The 23,610-nt window shown below is 37.0% G+C and overlaps 1 protein-coding gene across 2 annotated transcripts in view; it reads right to left on the bottom strand.

Moving 5' to 3' along the window:
* Window positions 1-23,610, bottom strand: part of NUDT14 (nudix hydrolase 14) — a 60,380-nt gene that overhangs the window by 24,392 nt on the left and 12,378 nt on the right. The window contains exons 1-2 of one of the 2 annotated variants that reach the window (XM_065685394.1): window positions 8,008-8,050; window positions 1,715-1,757 (exon numbers count right to left, since the gene is read on the bottom strand). In XM_065685394.1, the coding sequence (XP_065541466.1) occupies window positions 1,715-1,734 (20 nt within the window). In that variant the 5' untranslated portion in view covers window positions 1,735-1,757; window positions 8,008-8,050. Of the gene's footprint in view, window positions 1-1,714; window positions 1,758-8,007; window positions 8,052-23,610 lie in introns of those variants that run through there. The other variant, XM_065685393.1, reaches the window with a different exon arrangement.

Raw genomic sequence — 23,610 nt, 5'->3', positions numbered from 1 at the left:
TAAAGCTTTGTGGGCATTATGTGCAACAGATGACAGAGCCTGATCGGCTTTTGTTCCAATTCCTAATTATTCGTGAAACTGCTGTTTATAAGTGCTATCACATAGTAAGACCAATAAATAATCCATCTAAAAGGCGTAAGTATGACTTCATTCTGAAATGGCAAAAATCAAAGTTTTAAAACAATATCAGGTTTCAAGGACAGCTCACAAAATAAAAAGCTTTTTTTGTAAGGGACAAACCAGCAACTTTCTTATCCACCAAAACCCAAATCCTAAGTCAATAACACTGGCTGTTTTTCACATTTTGCCCAATTTTCACATTTCTGTTTCAATAACTGTTTCAATAGTTTCTTCTTTTCCAAGAGATATTTTCAGATAAAATTCTAAAAATACAGGCACTCTGAACACAGAACATTCCCTAGCTTTCCTAGGTCGATGAGAAACTTAACATGAGCCGGCAGTGTGCGCTCGCAGCCCAGGCGGCCAGCTGTATCCTGGGCTGCATCAAAAGGAGCATGACCAACAGGTCGAAGGAGGTGATCCTGCCCCTCTACTCTGCTCTTGTGAGACCTCGCCTGGAGTATTGTGTGCAGTTCTGGTGTCCTCAACATAAAAAGGACATGGAACTGCTGGAACAAGTCCAGAGGAGGGCCACGAGGATGATCAGGGGACTGGAGCACCTCCCGTATGAAGACAGGCTGAGGAAGTTGGGGCTGTTCAGCCTGGAGAAAAGAAGGCTGCGTGGAGACCTCATAGCAGCCTTCCAGTACCTGAAGGGGGCCTACAAGGATGCTGGAGAGGGACTCTTCATTAGGGACTGTAGTGACAGGACAAGGGCTAACAGGTTCAAACTTAAAAAGGGGAAGCTTAGATTGGATATAAGAAGTTCTTTACTGTGAGGGTGGTGAGGCACTGGAATGGGTTGCCCAGGGAAGTTGTGAATGCTCTATCTCTGGCGGTGTTCAAGGCCAGGTTGGACAGAGCCTTGGGTGAGATGGTTTAGTGTGAGGTGTCCCTGCCCACGGCAGGTGGGTTGGAACTAGATGATCTTAAGGTCCTTTCTAACCCTAACTATCCTATGATTCTATGATTATTTTTACCAATCCCAAATGCTGACCATGACCATGCTACTGTCTGTAGGCCATGTAAAAACTTTTGGCACTCTTTAGACAGATGAGGTCTATTTCAAAACCACCTGGAAGCCAAAGGAAGACTCTCCTTGATTTCAGTGACTATACGAGAATAAACATCCACTTAATTTGTGTATTATTGCAAATACGAAAAAATGAAATCCTTAAAGTTGTAAAAACAGAGTTCCTCTAATCCAGACACCAGAAGCCTGTATGTAGAAATTTCTGACTAATCAGTCAAAATTCTTGTGTAGCTGCTTAGTTTTAAGAATTTTTATGGATTCTATTCTTAAAATTAGGCAAACATGAAACTTCCCAATGAAGTAATGACTTTAATAAAGATTTTATTGCTATTTTACCCTATTCAGTCATCTAGGAGAGAACAGTTCTTATGCTATATGGTGCTTTCATATAACATACTTAAAAAGGTGAGATGAGAATCTGAAAATGTGACTTTTGATTTACTGTTTTTCTCTGATAACTTTACAGCATCAAATAGATTTTTTTTTTGCCTCATTGCTATGATTTAGATTGGATCCTAAGGTAACAACATAATAAGACATCTTAAAAGACAGTAAATATACCTGCAGAATTCCCAGCACATAAGCAGAGGATGTCAGGTCTTTGCTTAAAAAGAAAAAAAAAACAAAACCAAAATGAAAACCACACACACACACACACAAAGAGGATGAAGTCCATTTTATTTGCAAATACCATATGCAAACAAATCATGTATTTACTTGGGTTGAAGGAAACTAATAGGATAATATGCTTTCTCCTTCTAATAGCAGGAAAAATACCATCATCCTGATAGCATCCTTGATAGACAGATATCAAGTCTAGACCTGAGTGTTTTCAATGGAAGCAATTACAAAACATGCCCTCCTAGACTGTCTTATTGCCTATTGGTAAAAATGGCTTCTTGGTGTTTAATTTTAAAAATACTTTCCACATGAAACACCATTTCTTGTTCTGTCATTGATTACTAACGAACTTCAATGATTTTGGCCTGTTTTATATTATTCCTTTACATTTTTGTAATAAGTAGTGATTTTTCTCTTCAGTTCTGTTACACTTTGCATGAACATGCCCAGCCATCATTACCTTCTCTCAGCTATGATTTCCCTAAACTTTTCATCATTTTTGTTGTTTGTTGAACTACATCCAGTTTATTTTAAACAGTGAATTATCTCCTGCACTATCTTTGAAGATAACAGAGAAAATTTCACACCATTGACACCCTGGAGACATTACAAAGATAGACAGGGTTTACAGCACAACAGCACATTGTTCCACATGAAATGCACATACCACCCAAGAAATAGTTTGGGTTTTTTTTTTTTACCTATACAGATGCTAAAAAGCTGTATTCTACCCATTTTAAAGCTACTGTGATTAATTCTTGGTCAAAGGAAGCACCTGAGTTAAATTTCATGGTGTCTTATAATACACTACGACATAAACCAGAAAAATACATACAGGATTAAGTTTCCATAAAGCCCAAATGATCTGGCATATGAAATAGGAGAAGAAACTCAATCTACCCCTATAATGTGGTGAGGGCACATGACTTTCACCCTATCTCCATAGCTGCCTGCTACAGCCACAGAGCCACAACAAGCAACCCCATTCCCCAAGGCCACTCACATGGCTCTAGTGACCCACCACCTGGCCGGCTCTGGTGGTGAGGGCCAGGGATGTGGCCAGCTTCAGTGGCCAGGGCTGGAGATGTGGCTGGCTCTTGGCACAGTTGCCCAGCAGCAACATTCCTTGTTACCCCTGGTGAGGCCATGCTCCCCGACTTCACCAGTGCACAGAAGCCAGCACATGGCCAGATAACTTCAGACCGCAGAGTGGTTGAGTATATTCATCTTCCCGTTCTCAGTTATGTTCATTTTTAACTTGCCTTGAGAACTTCATTCTGTTCACCTTCAGCACTTGTACCTTCAGGTGACAACAAGCTGAGGTGCAGATTTCCTTGGTTTCCTTCACCCTGCAAACTCCTTCCTGACAGAAAACTATACTTTCTTTGTAAAAGATAAAGTATAAAACCTCTTTTTACTGAGAAAACAAATAAATTGGAATTAATTTGTTTTAAACGAGAAATTAATTAATCTTTTTACGTAAAGGAACCCACTCTTTTAAGGGAAAAATATTATTTCCTCCTCTTTTTAGAGAGGTAAGAAAAGACTTATCCAAGTTAGGAACTATTACTGAGCCACTGTGACATGTTTTTGTAGGTAAAAACAGAACATAAAAGGCTACAGTGCACATCCAGAGCACTAAGTTTCTTTAGTCCAAATGCCTTTTCCTTGTCACATGACATTTTCAGAGGTGAAACTCACGCAACAATCTTGGATGCAATTCAGTCTCCTCAAATTTGTTCTCTCTTAAATGCAATGTACTTTACAGCAAATTTTTCATACTTTTAAATAGAAAAATAGCTGTAATTTTGCTTAATATTAATTTACAATGCAATTGGAAAGCTGTCCTTTTACTTGTCACCTAGCAAAAGGTATGGTTATGTTCCTGTTCTCCAACGTTATTACCCAAAGCACAAAAGCTAGCACATGACTGTACACTGACCTTCATCTGTTCCTAAATTATGTCTTTCAAAAGCCTTGAATCTGTTTAAGGAGAGTTGCTGAAACCCGAAACAAACTTGGCCTATTGCTTTATAAAGTAGATAAATGTAAAATTTAAGTATTACATTTCAGGCTCTTACTGTACTGAAGAGCAAAATTAGAATGAGGGAGAATACAGCTGGAAAGCATGTCTGGTTTTAGAGAGCAATTTTTTGTTACAGGCATTGATGATTACTTTGTATTATTTGATATGTTTCTATTTCTGACAGAAAATCACCACAATCACTAGAAAGAAAATGTCTTTCTGACCAAGTTTATTTTTAAAAGCAGTGATCTTAAAAAATTAACAACTCTTTGCTCCACAAATCACCACAAATTGCCAACTAATTCCAATAGATCCAAATCTAAGAAGAATCTTGACATACACTTTCCATTTAAAATTTCATTGCTTGCACACTGCTTGATTTTCATCAGGATATTTTTAATATCAAGCAAACATATCAGCTGACTATTCAGAAGGAATGACTATTCAGAAGGAATGTAAACTTAATTAGGAAAGCAAGCAGTAAAATAACTGCAGAAAGCATCTTTTGCTTCATGCCACTATCTAACACAACAGCCCAGAAATATGTAATACTTCCGAGCACCACCACAATAAACTTGTACAATAATTTCAACTGAAAAGCAGGAATCAACGATTTCTATTTTAATTCATTAACTTCTAGTAATTTCCACTGTTGTTTCTAATGATATAATAAAACCTTGCAATGAGCTCTGGTAATGTTCACGTGCATGTTCAAAGAAAGATTAGCTTAAATGTAACTCCACAGGACAAGAATTATAGTAAATGCATTATTTTCCAATAGAAAAATGGCTTGTAAGTTGACAGATTTTAGTTTACAAATTTTAGACAGTTGTCAGATGGGAACCGTAACATTCAGTAAGTATTTAATCTGCTTAAAAACACAGAAACCTTCAGGTTGTAAAAGACTTCTGGAGATCATCGGATCAAACCTCCTACTCAAAATCCAGCTGACTTCTACGTTAGGTCTGATTTCTCAGAGCCTTGTCAAGGTTTGAATTTCTTCAAGGATAGAGGTTCCTCAGCCTCTCTGGGCAAGGTGCTCCAGGGCTTAACTACTCAACTTGGGTATGTCTTTGTGTCCTTTGTGCTTCTGTTACAATTTAAATGTAAACATGGTGAGAAATACTGCTTCTTTTGACTTTTCACAGCACAGGTTTTGAAGGTTTGCTTTGGTAAAAGTTTATTGTGTGACCAGGAATAATTTTGCACAAAACTTTGGTTTTGTCTTTAAGTGGCATGGAGGGATTGAGAGTATGCAATTATTTGTTCAGCATTAACTACAAGATATATAAACCAGAGGTGACTCCAGGGTTGATACTCTAATTCTGAACGGTCTTTATCTTAAGAAAGCTCAGGAGTCACACACTGAAGCCCAGATCTGCAATAACTAAGAAAAAAACCCAAAACAACAAAACCAAACAGTAGTATCTAATAAAGATTCTGATATTTCAGCATGTTAGTGCAACACCAACTTGCATACAGATAAACGATCTTGTCCGACTGCAATGTATAGTAAGATTTTAAAAGGTGACTCACACTTAAGGCAAATGACATGAATACTGCAGTCCTTATGTTTGTGTCATTGTATAATTTAATCAGCTGTTCATCTGAACAGTTGGAAAGGACAAATCTATACAAAGATCACTTCATCTGTCTTGCTGATTTTTTTTTTTTTGCTATATTCTGATACAAATCTATTGAATATTAGCTTGTGTTGACCTAATTTGAAATGAAAAAGAACTCTGAGGTCCTAAAGGAACCCAGCACACAATCTCTCCCTGTCATGCAGCAAGGAAGTCAAGTCTTAAGCACTCATTTATTGTGCTGCTGAAAGAATATGAGAGAAAGACATGAGTTAGGCTCAGTGTCTGGTTTTGTATGATTAGCACGCTTAGTTTGTTGTTTGTTTGTTTTTAATTCAGCATCATTAAATTCTTTATACATATCAATTACATATAAATGTATAATACATGCATATGTGCACTTTACAGATCTGGCATTCCAATTTGTATGCTCAATTTGGAAAAGCAGCTTTAGTAAAAAAACTAGTGAGCATTTAACAGTGTTACAGCATTTTCAGAAGTAGAAGTTTTTAAAACTTTTGAAAAGTATTATGGAAAAAGGATCTTCATTACGGAAAACACCTACATCCTGAAGAAGACATAAGCACTAGGAAATCCTGACAACAGGACATATACCCTGGAAACCCCTCCTCTTCCTCAAAATTTTAACCTTCATTAAGAGTAATGAACCTCTAAAAGCCCTCCAAGTATGAAGTTCTCTATAATTTTCAGCAAATAGGCAATGTGACTTTTCCATACAACTAGCATCACAGCTGTCCTGTTGAAACACAGTAAAATGTAGGCTTTAATGCATTACATGGGTTTGTGAACCTAATTTATCTGGTAACAATTAGCTTCATATTCACTAATAAAAATTATGTAAACCCAAAGTTCACATTATCACCTCTGGTGTCAGAAGTTGCACTGAATTTACTTGCAAAAGAGTGTTAGACGTTCTACAGTTCAACGGTAGTCACTAATAAGTTAGGATGACAGCTGTTGTACATCTGAAGCTAACAAATGTTATGTGACCAGAGATGACTGGCATGACATGTGGCCATAGCCTTTTTATACAGTTATGTTCTCAACTATTTTAAAAATGTCCACAAAAGTCCTTCAGAAATACTGTTCCCAAGAAGTGGGAAAACTGATCCTTTAATATTTACCCCACTCAGTTAGTTGCATATATTCACACATTATCACAGAGCTAAACTGTTTAAACTAAATTTTAAACAAAAACAGTTAATACAAATTTTTCACCTGGAAGTCATGTTCTTAGCACTGTGATTTGAAGCTGCATTCACTTGCTTGAATGGGCATATATTCAATTTCCAGAAATCAATTATCATTTCAGCCTTTGTATCCGCGATCATAAATTCAGGCACATGCCCATATGGACAGACAAAGTGCAAAGACAGAACTGTCTTCCAGGCAAACTCCAAAAGCAAGTGTGAAGTTCAGCATTCAAATATCGCTCCCTTTTCTGTCCTTACTCACAAGCAGTAAAAGCATTTTTAATCTATCTAATATTTTCCCAGTCTTTATGGAACGTTTACCTTAATAATTTTTATACTGATAAAAGTGTTGCTATCAATTTATGTCCATACTAGATACCTACACACAAAAAGGTTCACTGTAAGGATTTTAAGGGTTCCAACGAAGAAGAATTTCCAAATACGCAACTGATTTTACCTACTTACTTCACGTACAAGAAGAATACACCTCTAAACACATTCTGGTTGTCACAATTTCTTTTGCCATTAGTGTTTTGCTATATTTTTTTTTACAATTAATAGAGTTAGAAAAGCTTTTTCTATGGAAAAGTTGTTACCTTTGCTTTTTATTTTTATTTTCTGGTACCTGAATTTTCAGTGACTAAAAATTTACAGATTTTAAAAAGACATATGAATAGTTTAATATTCAATAACTCTGGGTCTGTTTCATATATACCCCAGTTGTTATAATTTTGCATGACTTGATTTTTGAAGTCAGGAGTTAACTTTCTTCCCTGATAGGAGAAATACAATTGGAAAGACAGAACAGATTAAAATAAAAGTTAGCATAATACTAGGATTTACTCAAACGTAAAACAATCTCTACCTTATTCCAAGTAATTGCCAGTGGAGGGAAAAAATAAAATCAAACAGTATGACCATAACTTTAGATTGCTTTTTAATAGTCTTTCTATTAGGGCAATACCTGAGATTGTATATTCACAGGTGAGAGAGTCTGGTCATATACTGGGACTAGTCCACTTAAGGGCACCAATAACAACACGGTTATGTATGTGAGGGGCATAGTCCTTCACACTCAAAACAAAAAACGTCATACAATCCAAACTTTCAGTTCCACTTTCTATGTAATGATTAAAATGTACACTACCTCATGTACTAAAACTCTAATATTTGAAGTCAAGCACAGTCACAACTGACTGAAAACATAGTAAACCATGAGGAGATTTTAAAATGTCTGCTAATTATGCCTACTAAAATGGAGAACAATCTCAAGTATCATGCAATAACTGAGAATTGAAGAGTAAATTGGGGGAAAAAACTCCACATTGACAAGATTTGACCAATGGAAGACAATACAGTTATGAAATATAACAGAAAGACAGAAAGAAATAATGTGGTTCCATCTGTTACCTGTCATGTACCTTCATAAAATCCCAGACCTTCTTAGTGCCATTCTGGGGAATTAAAAAAAAAAAAAAAAAAAAATCAGTAAAATTAATTCCAAGTGAAAAATTACTGTAACAAAATTTAACAAAATTTAACAGGCATTTCTTTGAAAACTTGGTATAGCTGTTTTTATTTTATGAGACCATTAGTCTGGATTTCGACAGAAAGTATTATAGATGGTGAGAACTGCCTTAGGCCAGTTCAAAATTTTAGATCCACAATATAATGCCGATAGCTAACTTAAGACCAGGGCAGTCTTTGGGCCCAATTTTGGCTACAGTGTCAACTTCAGATGCCAAATTCAATCACTCAGGTATTAGGAAGCTCTAAGCAGCTAAGTTTTAACCAGTAAAATAACCCGTATGTCTATATTCTTCCATGTCCAGAAATGGTCTTAGGAGGTCAGCTCAGCACTTACATCCTAACTAAACTAATCTGGGATCCAGGAACAAGACATCCTTCCCTCTAACCCCTAACAAGGCCCCAAAATGGTGGTTTTGTCCATGATATGCCTAACATGAGGAGATCACACTCTTTCTTCTACACAACAGCTGTTACCCGGCACTGCTTGTGGTGGTGAGGATTCTGTATAACAGTAGGCTTGAAGCCACAGCATTCACCCAAGAACTGGGAGGCATAAAATGAATTATTTTCTCAAGTTGGGCCAATTTCTGTCCTCTGCTATCCTAAAAAAGAATGACATTCACTATAGCACAGATTAAACTGACCCCTACAAACAAGCATTCTTCCACAGTTATGAACACGTACGTTGCTTACATTTATATTCTGTCTTCTACGATCATCTATACTCATTCATACACACCAGTTAAGAGATACATATAAAATTCTTAACCATGCTTATAAGAAGTGTGACAGTATTTTTCACGTGAAATACAACTGAGATTTCACTCCTAGGTCAGCTTTATGTCTATATAAGGATCAGTATGCAACCAGAGGAAATTCTTTCGGTTGATACCTTTCTCTTATTCGCATGGCAAAACTAACCTGCTGAAAACTTACATACCTGAACCACACTTAATGTGAAAAGCAGCACAAGCTTTCTATTATGAAGTATAGTTCAGTAGATGATCAAACCCTAAGCAACTGGTTAATGATTTAAAGCAGGTAAATGTGAGCAATGAAAGAAGAATTAAGTTCAGTTGGTGAGTAAAGGTGCCAAGCAATATAGACAGGCCCTTCAGCTCTATTACAGATGTCATGGCTACCAAGTACACAACAGCTGGTGGGGATTAGATAACAAGCACTCTGGTTCAGAGATTAAGCTCCTGAGCTTTATGAGTTTACCAAGCTTTTTGGAAGAGTGACTGTTTGTTTGCTAGCTGCGTTCTTCTTCATTCCCACAACTCTAATTATAAACAGTTGTCCACCTCAAGAGAAATTCTAGTCTACTCTTCCACTGGTGTCTGTGCATACCTTCTGTTAGCATTGACAGGAATCAAACATACGCATTACAAGAGAAGCCCTGTTACCGTTTAAATGTAATATAATGTAGAAAGAGAAATAACAACAGCAAATTCTCAGTATGAACCAAAATACTAACGCTACTGTTTATAAAGCTGAGTGTATCAATCTGTTCCACCTGGTGAGACATAGAGGAACAACTCTGAAAGGACTATGATACAACAAATTATCTTGTATGGCAAGATAATTTAAGGTATTAAATGTATAAGGTCCTTCTGCAGGTTTATTTCTGAAAGATACGTATTCTAAAAGACATGTATTTATTTCTGCAAGACATGTATTTGTGAGATTTTCTCTTGTTTGTAGATTTCTATGCATTTTTCCATTTGACAGGAGTCTGGGAAAATGTGGACCAAGGATAATGTCTTCTGCATGTACCTTCGTATTATTTCTCTAGTTTCAAATGTTCCTTACCCCAAATGGTAAGATGTGCTACCATCATCCATTCTCCCTTTATAGCGCTCATTTGGGAGAAATGCAGTTGTCCAGCTGATGGAAAAGATAAAACAGCCTGAATCAAAGCTCTTCTTGCATTAATTTATGCTATTAGTCCTGTGATACTACTTCCTAACGTATGATCCCACCAACAGTCTTCCTGCCTCTTTCCTCCTGCTATCATTTTGCAAATTATAGAACCTTATTGCTTTGGAGCACTTATGAAAGGGTTTCAAATAGCTGAGGAAAATTACACCCTAGAGAATCATCCTCATCCAGATGGGATCCATCAGATTTGAATGACCTCTTCTCAAGGATGAGCTCCATTAGCATTAACAGAATATACTTTACAGACGTGCACATAACTTTTAACAGAAAGTGAAAGGAGGAACTTAGTACCTAAAAAGAACATAATCAAAAAATAAATCCTGTACTTTCTAAGAGGCTGGACAGCACATGAAGCACTTTCTCTAGAGCATGTTTGATTAGTTTAAGAGCCAAATTCAAAACCAGCTACAGGCTAAATTAATTTCAGTCCATCCAAACAAGATGTTGGTTATCATCATACACTGACTGGACAATGTCAGTTAAGCTATTTTCTGCCTATATTTGAATAAAAAAATTATTTCATACCATCAACCTGCACCTGTCCAAATAAATAAATCAATAAACAAATGAAACATTCCAAGATCTCGTTGTTTACAGTGGCAAAAACTCAAATGAGTTCCATTCATGCTCCATTGTCCAAGTCAAATGTAATTTGAACGCAACCGTATGGAGCTGAGTTTCTATTGTACCCAGTGTGTGGTTCTTTCCTAACAGACTAGTATGAAGGTTGCTAATTATTAATAGCATGTAAACAGTTACCAATGGTTCTTATGCTGCTTTGCATACTTTACAGAACATTAATTCTAACCAGTTTCTAACCAACTATATCAAGCTGTATGTAATATCTCTATCTTATCTTTGAGACAAAAATATAAACTTCTGAAACTGCTCAAAATTCATGCTTTTAAAAGTGAAGCAGCCATGATTACTTGTTAAAGTGTTCCACTCCATATATTCTTGCCTTTGACAATGCCATATAGTTACAGATAGTTGGAAAGAATAAAAGGTATCAATGGTCAACATTGCCCCCCCAAAAGATAACTGTCTTTGTGAAATACAAAAGCTCTCTCAAATCCTTAACACTCTTCATTTTAATAAACATATATATTTTCATATTATGAAATATATTTTCATTATTATATAAGTCTATTCTCTAATGTCTAACAAGGAACAATCAAAGTGTTCTTTGATTGCATCTCAATGTCTTCTTTGAGCTGCATCTCAGTAAAGTGAGAGAAATAAGCATGACTGATCACTACAATATCTAAGCACTGATGACAGGTGGGAGGAAGGAGTGTACTACTGAATTTGAGAAACACTAAAAAATATTTTTCAAATTGGAAATGGGTCTTGTGAAGTTGACTAATATGTCAAAAGTATTTTATATTAGTTTTTATCTGTTCAGAATAGCAATTCTGATACTGCAACAACCTTGTGTAATACATATTTGATTTGGTAAATCTTTAATCACAAAGTAATAACACTCCAGTTCTGTGTTCAGTGGTCAAGTTCTGTGATGTTGCAATGCTGAACTAGCGCATATAGTACATATAAATTAATAAAGCTGTATTCCAGGAGAGGCAGCATATGAGATGCTTTCATTTCATATTACACAGAAGACAGGTGACTTACATAAGCACAAATTGCATAAGAAAGCCACATCAGGTCAGATGAGATGTCCATCTTTCTTAGAATCCTGTCTCTAATGGCAAAAGGAAAATACAAGAACTGAGGAAGCACACAGCAATACTCGACTGAGCCTTTGACAAAAGGCAGCTGAAGAGTGTCAAAAGACAATTCCTCCAAAAAGGATAGAAGTTAGTACGGTCCTCCTCTGACAAGCAAGCACAGATAGCCACTCCTATTCTACTTGAATGTGCAACAGTATGTTACAATGTATGCTCATCTTGTCTACAAGATGACTTCATCATGGCATTGACAACTTAGACAGGATCACGACATTATGCCACCAGCTTGACAGTCTGCACAAGGAGAACTCAATCCCTTTTGGTTCAAGTGATTCGAGGACAATCACACATTGCAAGAACCTCTCTGCTGGAGAAGTGTTGACAGTGGATGCAAGCTCAGCAGATGTGACGTACCAGCAGAGCTGTTTATGATGCCACCCATACTTGATCTGTCCTGCTTGCATCCTTGAAATCATTTTCCTAAGACTTCTTCTGCACCTGCTCATTGCCATAATTACAGGCAGGAGCCTGTTCACACCGTCTGTTACAGATAAGTTGGACTTGCCTGCAGCCTATAATCAAAATAGCATTCTTTTTCCCACCTACACTCTGACTAAAATGCCTTAAGAATAACTGCACCAGATATATTGCTGTCCTCTGCTTTCCTTCACTACCTTAGACAATATAACATCTGAAAACCCATGGTCAAATTGCTGTCAGGGTACCTACACAAAGGATAACTTTTGCTTACAAATTAAAACTCAGAACTAAGACTTAGCCCAGGCTAGCCAATAAAGATGATAGAAAGGACATGCTATGCTAACAATGTAAGAAGAAACATTCAGTGGCACTGGTGATACTGGGTGTGCTCTACATGCAACAGACCCTGCACGCGCTCTGACACAAGTTACCTGGGCGCTGCCTTCTGCTCTTCATTTGGGGCAGCTCGAATGCTTTCCTCTTTTCCCTGAGGGCAGCACCCATACACAGTCTGCCAGCAGAGAAGTTCTTGGGCCACCTCATACATCAGGCAAATGGGTGTTCATGTGTAGTAACACTCAGCTCAGTGTTACACAGATTCTATCCTAGGCCTTCAAAAAAAAACCAACTTAAACAAACCACTCCCATCTCAGTATGACTGTAGTGTACAGCCCTGCTGGGACTCTCAATTTCTCTGTAGATGCAGTTTTTTCAAATGGAGGGCATAAGTGCTTAAGCACAATTTCAGAGACAGATGTAGGCCCTTCCAAAACGGCCATCTCCAAGGACCCTCCCAAAGAATGGGAGCTGTTTATAAATAATGGAAGTGAACTAGAGTTGTTGTGCCCCACTTGCAAATAAGACCTCAATTTTACAATGCTATTGAGCTTTGAGATAAGAGAAAGGGATAGTGGTGCAGCAGGCCAAGCCATGCAGCTAAAGGTAACCTAGGTACAGTGCCACACTAAGGGCTGATGTAACAGAAGCCTGTAAAGTCACAAATGACATGGAGATGGTGAATGAGAAATAATTATTCACTATTTCTCACAATATAGAAGCAGTATGTCATAGCTGGCTTCCCAAGGAGAAAAGCTAAGGCTTATCTGGGCACTAATTTGTCTCCTTTCAAGGAGCCAGTGCTGAAGTCCAGCAGCTGCACAGATAAGTTTTCATTGCTTGTTTTATGTATAAAACAAGTACCTGACAGCTTCTGGAACACCTACCTGCAAACTGCATACATGTATGTTCTAAACAGGTGCAACCAAAGGTTTATAGTTCTTAAGTTTAATCACAAATTTTATTCTGAAGAGAAAACTGAAAACATGTTACTGTAACAGGTTCAAGAACACTCGCAAAACTTCTTTAAATGCTTCCTTTATGTAATAATTGTTTCACAACATCACACAAGAGTGTTTAAAATATATCCTCAACATGCAGATTTACAGTCACAGATTTCTTGTTGCTCTGCTAAGAGCTCAGACCAACTTAATCAAAGGCAACAAATCAGATGTTTTGTTGGATCTGCACTGATTTAAGTGATTTCTTGCAATGAGCTCTGGACAGACAACACATGACTCAAGCAGAAATGATCTTTACCCAAAATCTACTTAAAGCTTCTCCTATCTTACCTGCCTTATTTAGTATTTAATAATTTTACACCCAACTGAATTAAAGGCACTTCCCTGTCATCTCCCGTGTTTATTTACAGCAAACTTCTGCTTGAACAGACAAAGCTGAAATGGCCAAAACTACCTCAGTAAAAAGTGATGATACCTTGTATTAGATTTTTGAGGAAACTGGTTAACAGTCCACACAGAAAGATCACTTTAAATGCTGAAGACGTATGTCCAAACTAAGCAAACTAACTTCACATACGCCACTAAAAGAGAGAGAAAAAAAAAATCTGTCTGTGACAATGATTAACTTCTTAATGTTTACATTACAGGAGAGACAACATGATGTTTGGCGACCCATTGTGATAGGAACTAAACACATGTAGTGGGAGCAGTTCCTGTTCAATGATCTAACAATTCAGTTACAGCCCAGACAAAAGTTGGTGCAAACAAAGAGTGGCAGTTAAGAAAAAACAAATATATTACGGTATAGATAAACTACATGCATGGATTATGTGGGTTAAAACGACAAACAACAGTCATGATCCCACTAGTTGGAGTGGGTTTAAAGCAGTCATCCAAGAGGTAAATGTTCCATGTTCGTGAAAAAATCCAACTCGAGAAGCTGAAGCAATTATAACGTAAAAATACCCCTGTCCTCATTGCTCCATTTCCTCTACTTCCACACTAAGACACAAAAGTGGTTAACGTCCTCAATGCAAAGGGATTATGACCATTCTTCATTCAATAAAATACTAACATTACAGGTAAACAAAAACAGGGAAGAATTAACTGGCAAATAACGGTCTTAAACCAAAGTCAGCAAAGCCAAGCAAGTGCGCAGTCCCTGTTTAATGATTTACATGTAAGAAAACAGTAAAACTCCCTGCAGGAATAATCCCATTTTGCTTTTTTCTGTTAAAAAAAAAAAAATAAAATAAAATAAAATTACAAGGGTATGTTTTTCTTCAAAAATATGTACAACTTGGTTTTCTATTGCACTTATTTTCACATTCCATCCATCTTCTATAAATTTATCTACACAGTTTAACATCAATGTGCTCATCAACGTCTCTATCTGGAAGTTCACTGTACATTCTCTTGTTGAGATGTCTACTTGCTGTCCAAGGCCACATGGCAAGAGAACACCAAACTTTTATTAGATGGGGTTTCACCAAGTTAATCCAGATGAGCAGCATGTCTGGAGACTCAAGTAACTGACTCATGAAGACGGACAAAGATCTACACCAATATAACCAGCTCCTGCAGCCTCCTTCCACTTTCAATTGCGGAAGTAGTCTTAGCTTAATGCTTTTCAGTCACAGTCTCCTTTTTATTGCAAATAAAAGCTGCCAAGAGGTAAATTCACAATAAAAGCAACTCATTAATTCAGTACTTAAAATATATGATCCTACAATGTGAAAATATGCCCTGAAGACGTGCATTAGCTGCTGCTTCTCCTAGAGTCACAGTTCTTGGGCTAAACAGAGTGGACTCTGCCAGCAAGACAGGAGATACTGAACACTAAAAGTTAAGCTCTCATCCTCCTATAAATGAAATTTTCCCTTCCTTTCTCCACCTGCTACAGAGTAAGTGCTCCTATCAGCTGAAATTTCCTTGTTACATTTCTTTTTCCAGCTTAATGGAATCTGATGCCAACCTGTAGCAGTTTTCAGTGGAAACAGATGAGAATTTATAACCTAATATAAACCATTTCTTGCCAGCTGAATTATTAATGCTATACTCATTGTTATATGCAATCAATACATAATGTTGCCAGTGTCCTCAATGACGTGCCCACAGAAGCTGTACTTCCAGGACAAACTCCGGACTGAACACTATACTCTCCACTTTCCTATTGTACATTTAGTGACCAAATTACCTTGCACTATCTTGGGTATTTTTCGTAATAATTTTAAGCACTATGTCATATACAAAAATTATGCTAATAAATTAGAAAAATAAACCAGCACTTTGACCCCCTAAAATCCACTTTTTTTTTTTTGAAGATACAAAGCATTAGTAGCCAACATGATACTGTGAAACCTGTATGGAGAATGGAAATCAAACAGAGAAAGACAGCTACAGCAAGCTTGGACTTGTGACGTTTTCCAAATAAGAATAAAATAAAATACCTGTTCCACATGCTTAAAAAGCTTCATTGCTTCCTGCTGGATATTTTTATTGGATTAATAAACTAGTGGAGTGGGGGTTTTTTGTTTACAGAAAGTAGAGAACTGCCATGCTGTATCTAAAACTCTTCATCCACAAAAAAACAATGCAAAGGAGCAGTCAAGAATTCAAGGACAATTAATATTCAGCTTTTTCATGTAAAATAAAAATGCTTTCCTGAAGGGACTATTTTGCACCAAAAATCTGTCTGAAATAATGACTTATCATAGGCTTTTTTGTCAGCTTTAAAGGTTTGATTTGTGGTAAGCAGGAAGAAAGCTGTTTTCTTTCCACGTAATTACAGATTTCATAGAAAGTATTACCTATCCTTCAAAATGAAAGGAAGCACTTTCAGCTGGCATAAACCCATGCAACTCAGTTTAAAGAAAAATAAATCAAGAAAATTCAAATTTGCTTTAGTTCATCACCTGCCCCTTCCCTTCTTAATGTATAGTATACATCAGTATTAGGTAACTCTTATGCTTGGCTATCAAATTATGTAACTACTAATTTAAATGCAAGGGGAAGGGGTTGGTGTTAAAAGTCACTCAATCTTAAGGTGCAGTCCTGCAACAGTGTAAATCAGTCAAAATCCAGCCAGCCCCTTGTTCCACCCCAACTGCACAGTTCTGCTTTACCTTTATGACTGGCATTTGTGTAACTACACAGCAAGCTGGTTCTGGGAACTGATGTGATAAGGAAAAAAATGCTCTACAGTAAAACCTGATTTAAAAAAAAAATACAGATTTTTTGTAGTCAACATTCATGTAATGCCATTTTATACCTACCAAGTTTTCACCAATGACTATTAAACAAGACAGCCCTGGTCTACTCAAAACTACTCAAAAATAGTGATGTACGTGATAAGGACTGCTCCAGAGAAAGATAAATGAACACAAAAAAGCCGAAATTACAATTTCAGCCCACACCCACTAATCCACTCCATCAGACTGCACACGCTGGAGTAAATGAAGCCTCATCTTCAAAAGCAATTTGCACAATTACTTGCTGATGTTGAAGAACTACTTCAAAAGAGTTTTAAGTGTTATGGAATTTTACTGTTTTTTTAAACAAGCCACTGTTTAAGCTTAAGAGGAAGGGGGGGAGTGTTTGTTTTTTAAACAAAGCTTGTAAGATTTCATCACTGAACTATCCAGAATGTTTATTTTACAAGCATCATGATTACAAATAATGTCATTTTGCAGTTTTTAACTTCCCATTTGCAAATGTTTGAGTTAGAAATTACTGGGTTTAGTGCCTTTGTGGAACCTGCATTCAAAAATACACAAACTGATGACTTTTCAACATTAAAATTGAACATTCCAGCTGAAGCTAGAATATTGCTGCTAATTTGAAATATTAATAATTTAAGAAGACTAAGCTTATGGGGACAAATTATCCTATGCACTAAAGAATAACATGCCGGTTCCAGCTGACACAACAGTTCTGGCCTGGGCAAATTTCCACTGGGCTCCACTATACACATTTTATGTATAAGGATCTGAATCAAGAGACAGACGTGCTCAGCTCTACGTGATACCAAACTCTAAGATAGACGTGACTTTTATCTGACAATAACTGGAAGACATAAAGGTACTTCTTGAAGAAATCGTAATTTATACCAGTGGAGACCACACCAGAGATACCTCAAGAGACATAAAATCTACAGTCATAGACTGTAATTTTTACCACCCATATCGATTTTCTCTTCAAAGTGAAGGTTATTCTGGTAGGAGTTTGTAATGAAACTGCAAACAGATGGTTATGGCAATAGAGTTTACTGTTCAAAGGTGCAATTTTTTCACACTTTAGGAGGTAAAATAAACAATGGAGAAAGCATTAATTTATTCAACTGTTAATGCAAAACTGGGCCAAGCCACTCTATTCATATTATGTACATCAACTGCCAAAACAATTACAACTAAGATACCTGATGTGTAAGTAAACTTTCTCATATAATCCTCTGGAAGTTTACTTTTCAGACTGCAGTTCGGTTTTTGTGTGTACTTTTCAACAATGGAGTTGTTGCAGTTTAGCCTGGCATTCAACTATCAGTAAGATCACTTACCTTTGAAGGAAATTTATAAAACATGAGAATTAAGCATATATAAGTACACTAAATTAAGTCAAATCTCTTTTCTCGCCTTCTCTTTTTAATATACATCATTATTAAGAATAATTGTGTACACATATAAAACACTTTATTCCAAGGCAAATACATAGAAGCACACTGAAATCTATACTACAAAGAATAAAGATAGGGTGCTTGAGTTAAGAAACACGATATGCACAAAGGTCAAATCTATGACTTTTCTCACATCATAGTACTGACAGGTCAGCATATAATTTAAGGTTATATGCTGAGCTACAGATGGGGCTTTCCTAGTACTAAGTTAACTCCAATTCTGATGAAAGGAACTAATTACCAATAGTTAAAAGTTTTGAGACTCTGGCGTTACTACATATAAATGACAAAATTTAAAGCAAGTGTTCAACTGCTCTTTCTTTTACTTAAATTCCTGTCATATCATTGACTTTCGCTAGATGTATTTCCCATTATCACTAAACTCTATTTGCCCTTTGATGTCTGTGACACACTTTCTTATTTTGCAGGGATAAAAGGAACACACTCTTTCCATATTTACGAAATTACTAACACTGATTTCTCCACAAAGTTACAGTAAAACATGAAATCTGAAAGCTCAACCGGTCATAGTTAAGGAATATATTTCTAATAATGAAAGACGTTTTAACAGAGATAATATCATTTGCAAACTGTGCATTCAGCTGACGTGACAGCAGAATACTCTCCTGCAAATAACTACTGTACTTTCAGACAGATGCATTGCACATCTCACACGGCTACTTAAATCCATACGTGCTGAAAACCTGCAAAGTGAAGGCCTTTCCTTGCAATCTTTTCCCAGTATTTTTCTGTTATGGTTGAAGAAAAAAAACTCCCTGCAAAATTACTATTAAAGGGACAAGTACTCAGGAAATTTAAACCACCAAGATTTCTTCTGCCATATTTTCTGCTTAATCTGACCTAGATGAGCACTTTCATCAAATAATATCACTTCTCTTTTCCTGCTTTCTGCATGGTCTCCTGCATGCAAACAGCATAAACATTTCTGCCACCACACACTGAGCCACACTAAAGATGTCACCTAGTGACTAAGCCAACTCAGCACAAAAAAGCTCTTCTGTTGCCACTTATGTTGCCACTGCATAAATGTATGTGCCACACAAAACAGGGGACAGCTGTACCTGTAATTTCATGTCCCAAATTCTACAACTATGATCTCCCAAATAATTAAGGACATACTAGACTTGATGATATTCAGCTGAATCAATACACATATCTTTGAAGAAGATCAAAAGCTAGAAGCTATTGATACATGTCTCCTGGGTAAAATGTGATCAGGAATTGTAACATTTTGTCTTCTGAATTCTGTATGAGGACAAGCAAAAGTGATACTAGCATTAAAAGCACATCCCTGTGGAAGAGTAGCATGGATTTTTTTTTTTTTTTTTTTTTTTTTTACTTTATTGTACACATCACATGTCCAGTGAACATTAAGAGAAATGAAAAATAAAATTCCCTGAAGAGCCTAAGAGCCTGAGAAATACAGATATAGGAGGCACATCTGCTGTCTCCAGCTCAGAAAATAAAAGCCAGGGAAACACCTCAGCCAGAGGGCTGCTAAGAACTCCTGTGTGTTCTGTGTTTCATTTTTTTTTCTGGCGTTTTCCTTATTTGTATAAATTGTTTCATATTCATTGAGTTAGAAAGAAAAAAAAAACAAGGCCTTTGTAGTTCAGTAGTAAATGAACCTAGGGAACAAGAGACACAGACTCATATCCCTGCTCCAATTTATAATAATTCTTACAAAATTCCAAAAGATTCAAGAACGCACTTTGTTGCATTCAATAACCTTCACTTTTAAGGCACTCACTGGAAAGATGGAATTGCTGAATTCAGACTTTACTCAGAACAACTGTCATTTCAGGTAAATGCCAGAAACCCCAAGCATCATCTAAACGCCTTTACTGATTAATGCCATATTCTGTGGTGGGATTAAAACTGGAATATTTGTCCTAAGATTACAAGACTGTTTCTGCTGTGCTACATGACAAAGCCTTCGTGAAATTCAGTGAGACTGATTCCTGCAAATTCCTTTGGAAAATGGCACTTACACTCCCAGGTTACTAAAGACAACATTTTCCGAACAGCTAATTTTTACTGAGATGCAGCTAACTGTAAGAAAAATAAATAAACCTTTTTTTTTTTTTTTTTAAGAGACCCAAAGGCTTAAGAACATGACCAGGAAACCTGTTTTAATCTTTCGTGGTCCACTGGCAGCTGCTTCTTTTGACCACAGTTACCAAGATAAAGGGTCTGAATGCGAAATTTCAGACCAGTGATATGACAGACAGGGTAAATAATTCTGCAGCCATCGTAACACACCTAGATCAATTATATTTGTAGTAGCTGTTTCAAGATAGAGCGAGATTCAATACAGAGTACCCATTGTAAATCCAACATCCCACAGCAGATGAGAAATCTCACTTGATATTCTTGCAGTCCTTCCTGTACTCATCCTGTGCACTCATGAGTCAAAATATCCTTTCAAACCCTTAAGAAGAGGGCTCTCCAAATGATACATACTGGGCAAACACTGCTTTGGTCCAAATCATATTCCCACAACTTGTGATTCCCCTGACCACTTACTAGTATAGCAGCCCAAAGAATTTGGTACTGCTAATGACAACCCCATATAAAATCTCTCTGAGACATTTCACCCATTGACTTTGGCAGGATTTAGGGTTCTCACCTTGTACCTCACAGCAGGGAGAGAAGCAAACACAACTATAGTAAGTAGAAGGAGAAAATGAATCTTAAAATCAAACCCAAGGCAACCAAATACGCCTACCAGCATACTTTCTTCTTTGCTACCCTAGGTCATGACCCTCATTTAAAAGAGGAAGGAAAGAAACTGTCCTTTCATCATTAATTTTGCTGTGCCATTCAGGAAAACAACACCAATACCACCATAAAACCACAGTTTAAGTTGCCACTAGTATTTCAGCCAAATGCTAATCACCACCATCAATTGTCTAATATTTCTCATTACCTCTTTAGTCATGCTAACAAGTTCCACTGCAGCTTACAGAGGGTCTGATTAAAATCTCTGGCTGAAAAAGAACCAGCGGTAAAAAAAAAAAACAACAAACCCAGAGCTACCCCTCTTCTATAGCAGTACTGGACCACTTCATTTTTAGATAGATAATAAAGCTTCATTCAATGAACACTGTTTTAATTTCTGAAACAAAAAACACCAACCATGTCACCTGAAACAAAACACCGATATGAAAAAGCCTGTGCAGAGACTGCTGCATCATTAAAATTGGATTGAAAAAAACCCAACAACAAAAACCAACACAGAAGATTTGTCATACATAACTTCAAAGATACTTGGTATTGTAATGCACCTATAAAGCAATAGCACGGGTCACATCAGTATGATTTTAAAAAGTAATTAACAATTCTATTCATTTATTTATAACTTACAGAGGACAAGATATTTCTGATGCAGAATTTGAATCAATACAGCACAATAAACTGCACAGCTTGCATCACACACCTGTCTGGTACATGCCCACAAAGCAGCAGCATTAACAAGATTGACTGAGGTTAGCAAGCAGCACTTGGGAAATCCAAAGTTTCAACAAAGTTGGGAACAAAGCCAGGTGCAGCACCATGGTGTCTCCATGGCGAAGTCAGAGCACAGAAGGACTCGGCCCACACACCCAGGCTCACAGAAATCAAGGTTACTGCTTACTGCAAGTCAGACACAGACAAGGTCCCAGGATACAGAGTATGTCTCTTCAGCAGTACTGAATACTGTGAGCATACTAAAACTATTTATTGCTATTTCTGTTGGCTCTTTCAACAGAATCCCAAGACACCTTAAGCTCTAAGACTTTATCCTGAACATGCAATGGGCTGAACCCAGCATACACAGAAGAACCTTAAGAGAAAGAATGAAGGTCACAAATTGACACCACAGATCCATCAGGGCTTGTGTAAGAATGAAGAATGAACTTCCACAAGTACTACAGGCAATTACACACCTTCCCTTGCAAGAGCAAGACTCATTTTTATGACCAAAAAGTATACAAAACATAGCACTGCAGAAAGTTTCTTTTCTCTTTCATCCTCTCCCCAAGGCACAACTGTTAGGTGCGGTTTGTCATCCCACTTAGTGCAATACTGGAAGGCATGCTACTGCTCTATCAGAAGGGCTGCAGAAGAATGTACAGAGGGGAGGGAAGACACAATGCCAACTGGCATTCACCTGGGGGGTTTTGAGAAATACTTCAAAAGCAAATATTCCAACAGTTTTTCCGTTTAGTGGAATGATTTCTCTGAGTAGCTTTTTTCAGCCCTTGGGTGTGATTAAATCTCTACTCTACATACCCCAACTCCCTCAAACATAATTCTTACACTTAAATCTTGACATTTATATTATTATTTTTACAAATTAATCTTTCTCTATGGAGAGTACCATAATGCTGTAGGGAGGCTTGTATGTTCCTGTGAGTCTTGTGCGAGTTTCGCCAAGAGGTCTGAACTCCTAAACAGATCAAAGAGAAAGCAACAAGATAAAAAGAAACAGGGTTCTCCAGACAGGTCAACCATCTCCCCTCGACAAGAAAAAAGGATGGTTCACAGAAACAATCAGGTTTCAAATTTAGAGGAATTATGCCTTAAAGGACTATAGATGTCATTCCTGTACTAACTATTACTGGCTGGTTTCACTGAATAGGAGACCAATAGTCTCACATTATGCTTTAACTGATGAGTTACAATTTTAGGCTGTACAAACTGCAGTGATATGGAAGAGTCCAAAAAGCCACACAAGCCTCTCAGACCAAGTAAGCCAGAAACTGCCTACCTATGTGCACTGCTTTAAAGCATCAGAAACATTACAATGCTGAGAGTGCTAAGTGCAGACATACACATGAAATTCTATTTGCCAAAAGATTTGATAGCCAACTTTTCTTTCAATCCTGCTGCTTCAAACGCTCAACAATCTAGGTGGACAAGCAATAGCACAGGTAGGTCTTAAAAGCCAAAATGAAATTGAATGAAGCCAACAGTGATAGCTTATTTCAGCAGAAGAAGATGAGAATTTATACAAGAGATATATAGGTTCATATCCTAAATCTAAAGCAAAATAAAATAATTATTTACAATGTTATACTCAATATATAAATTTAGCTGTTTACCCTGTTTTTTCCACATCCTGACTTCCAACCTAGTTTGTCAGAACACGTAGTTTCTGGTCAAAAAGCACTGAACTGCTGTGACACTTTTTACATTCTAAGTAGAACAAACAAACAAATAAAAAATGTGTTGAACTGCTTTAGGCTTTGCCTAAACTAGGATTAAATAGAAACAATGCAAGTGGCCTCACCAATGAGAAGAGAAAAAAAATATTTTATTCAGCAAGGCTGGAATTTCAAGAGTTTATAAAAATATATGCTGAGAATCTTAGTGTCTGGCCAGATCCATTTATAGCCTA

Source organism: Lathamus discolor, chromosome 6 (assembly GCF_037157495.1).
Source record: "Lathamus discolor isolate bLatDis1 chromosome 6, bLatDis1.hap1, whole genome shotgun sequence".
Lineage (NCBI taxonomy): Eukaryota > Metazoa > Chordata > Aves > Psittaciformes > Psittacidae > Lathamus > Lathamus discolor.
Note: the sequence above shows the minus strand (reverse complement) of the source record. Positions and strands in the feature narration are given on the sequence as shown.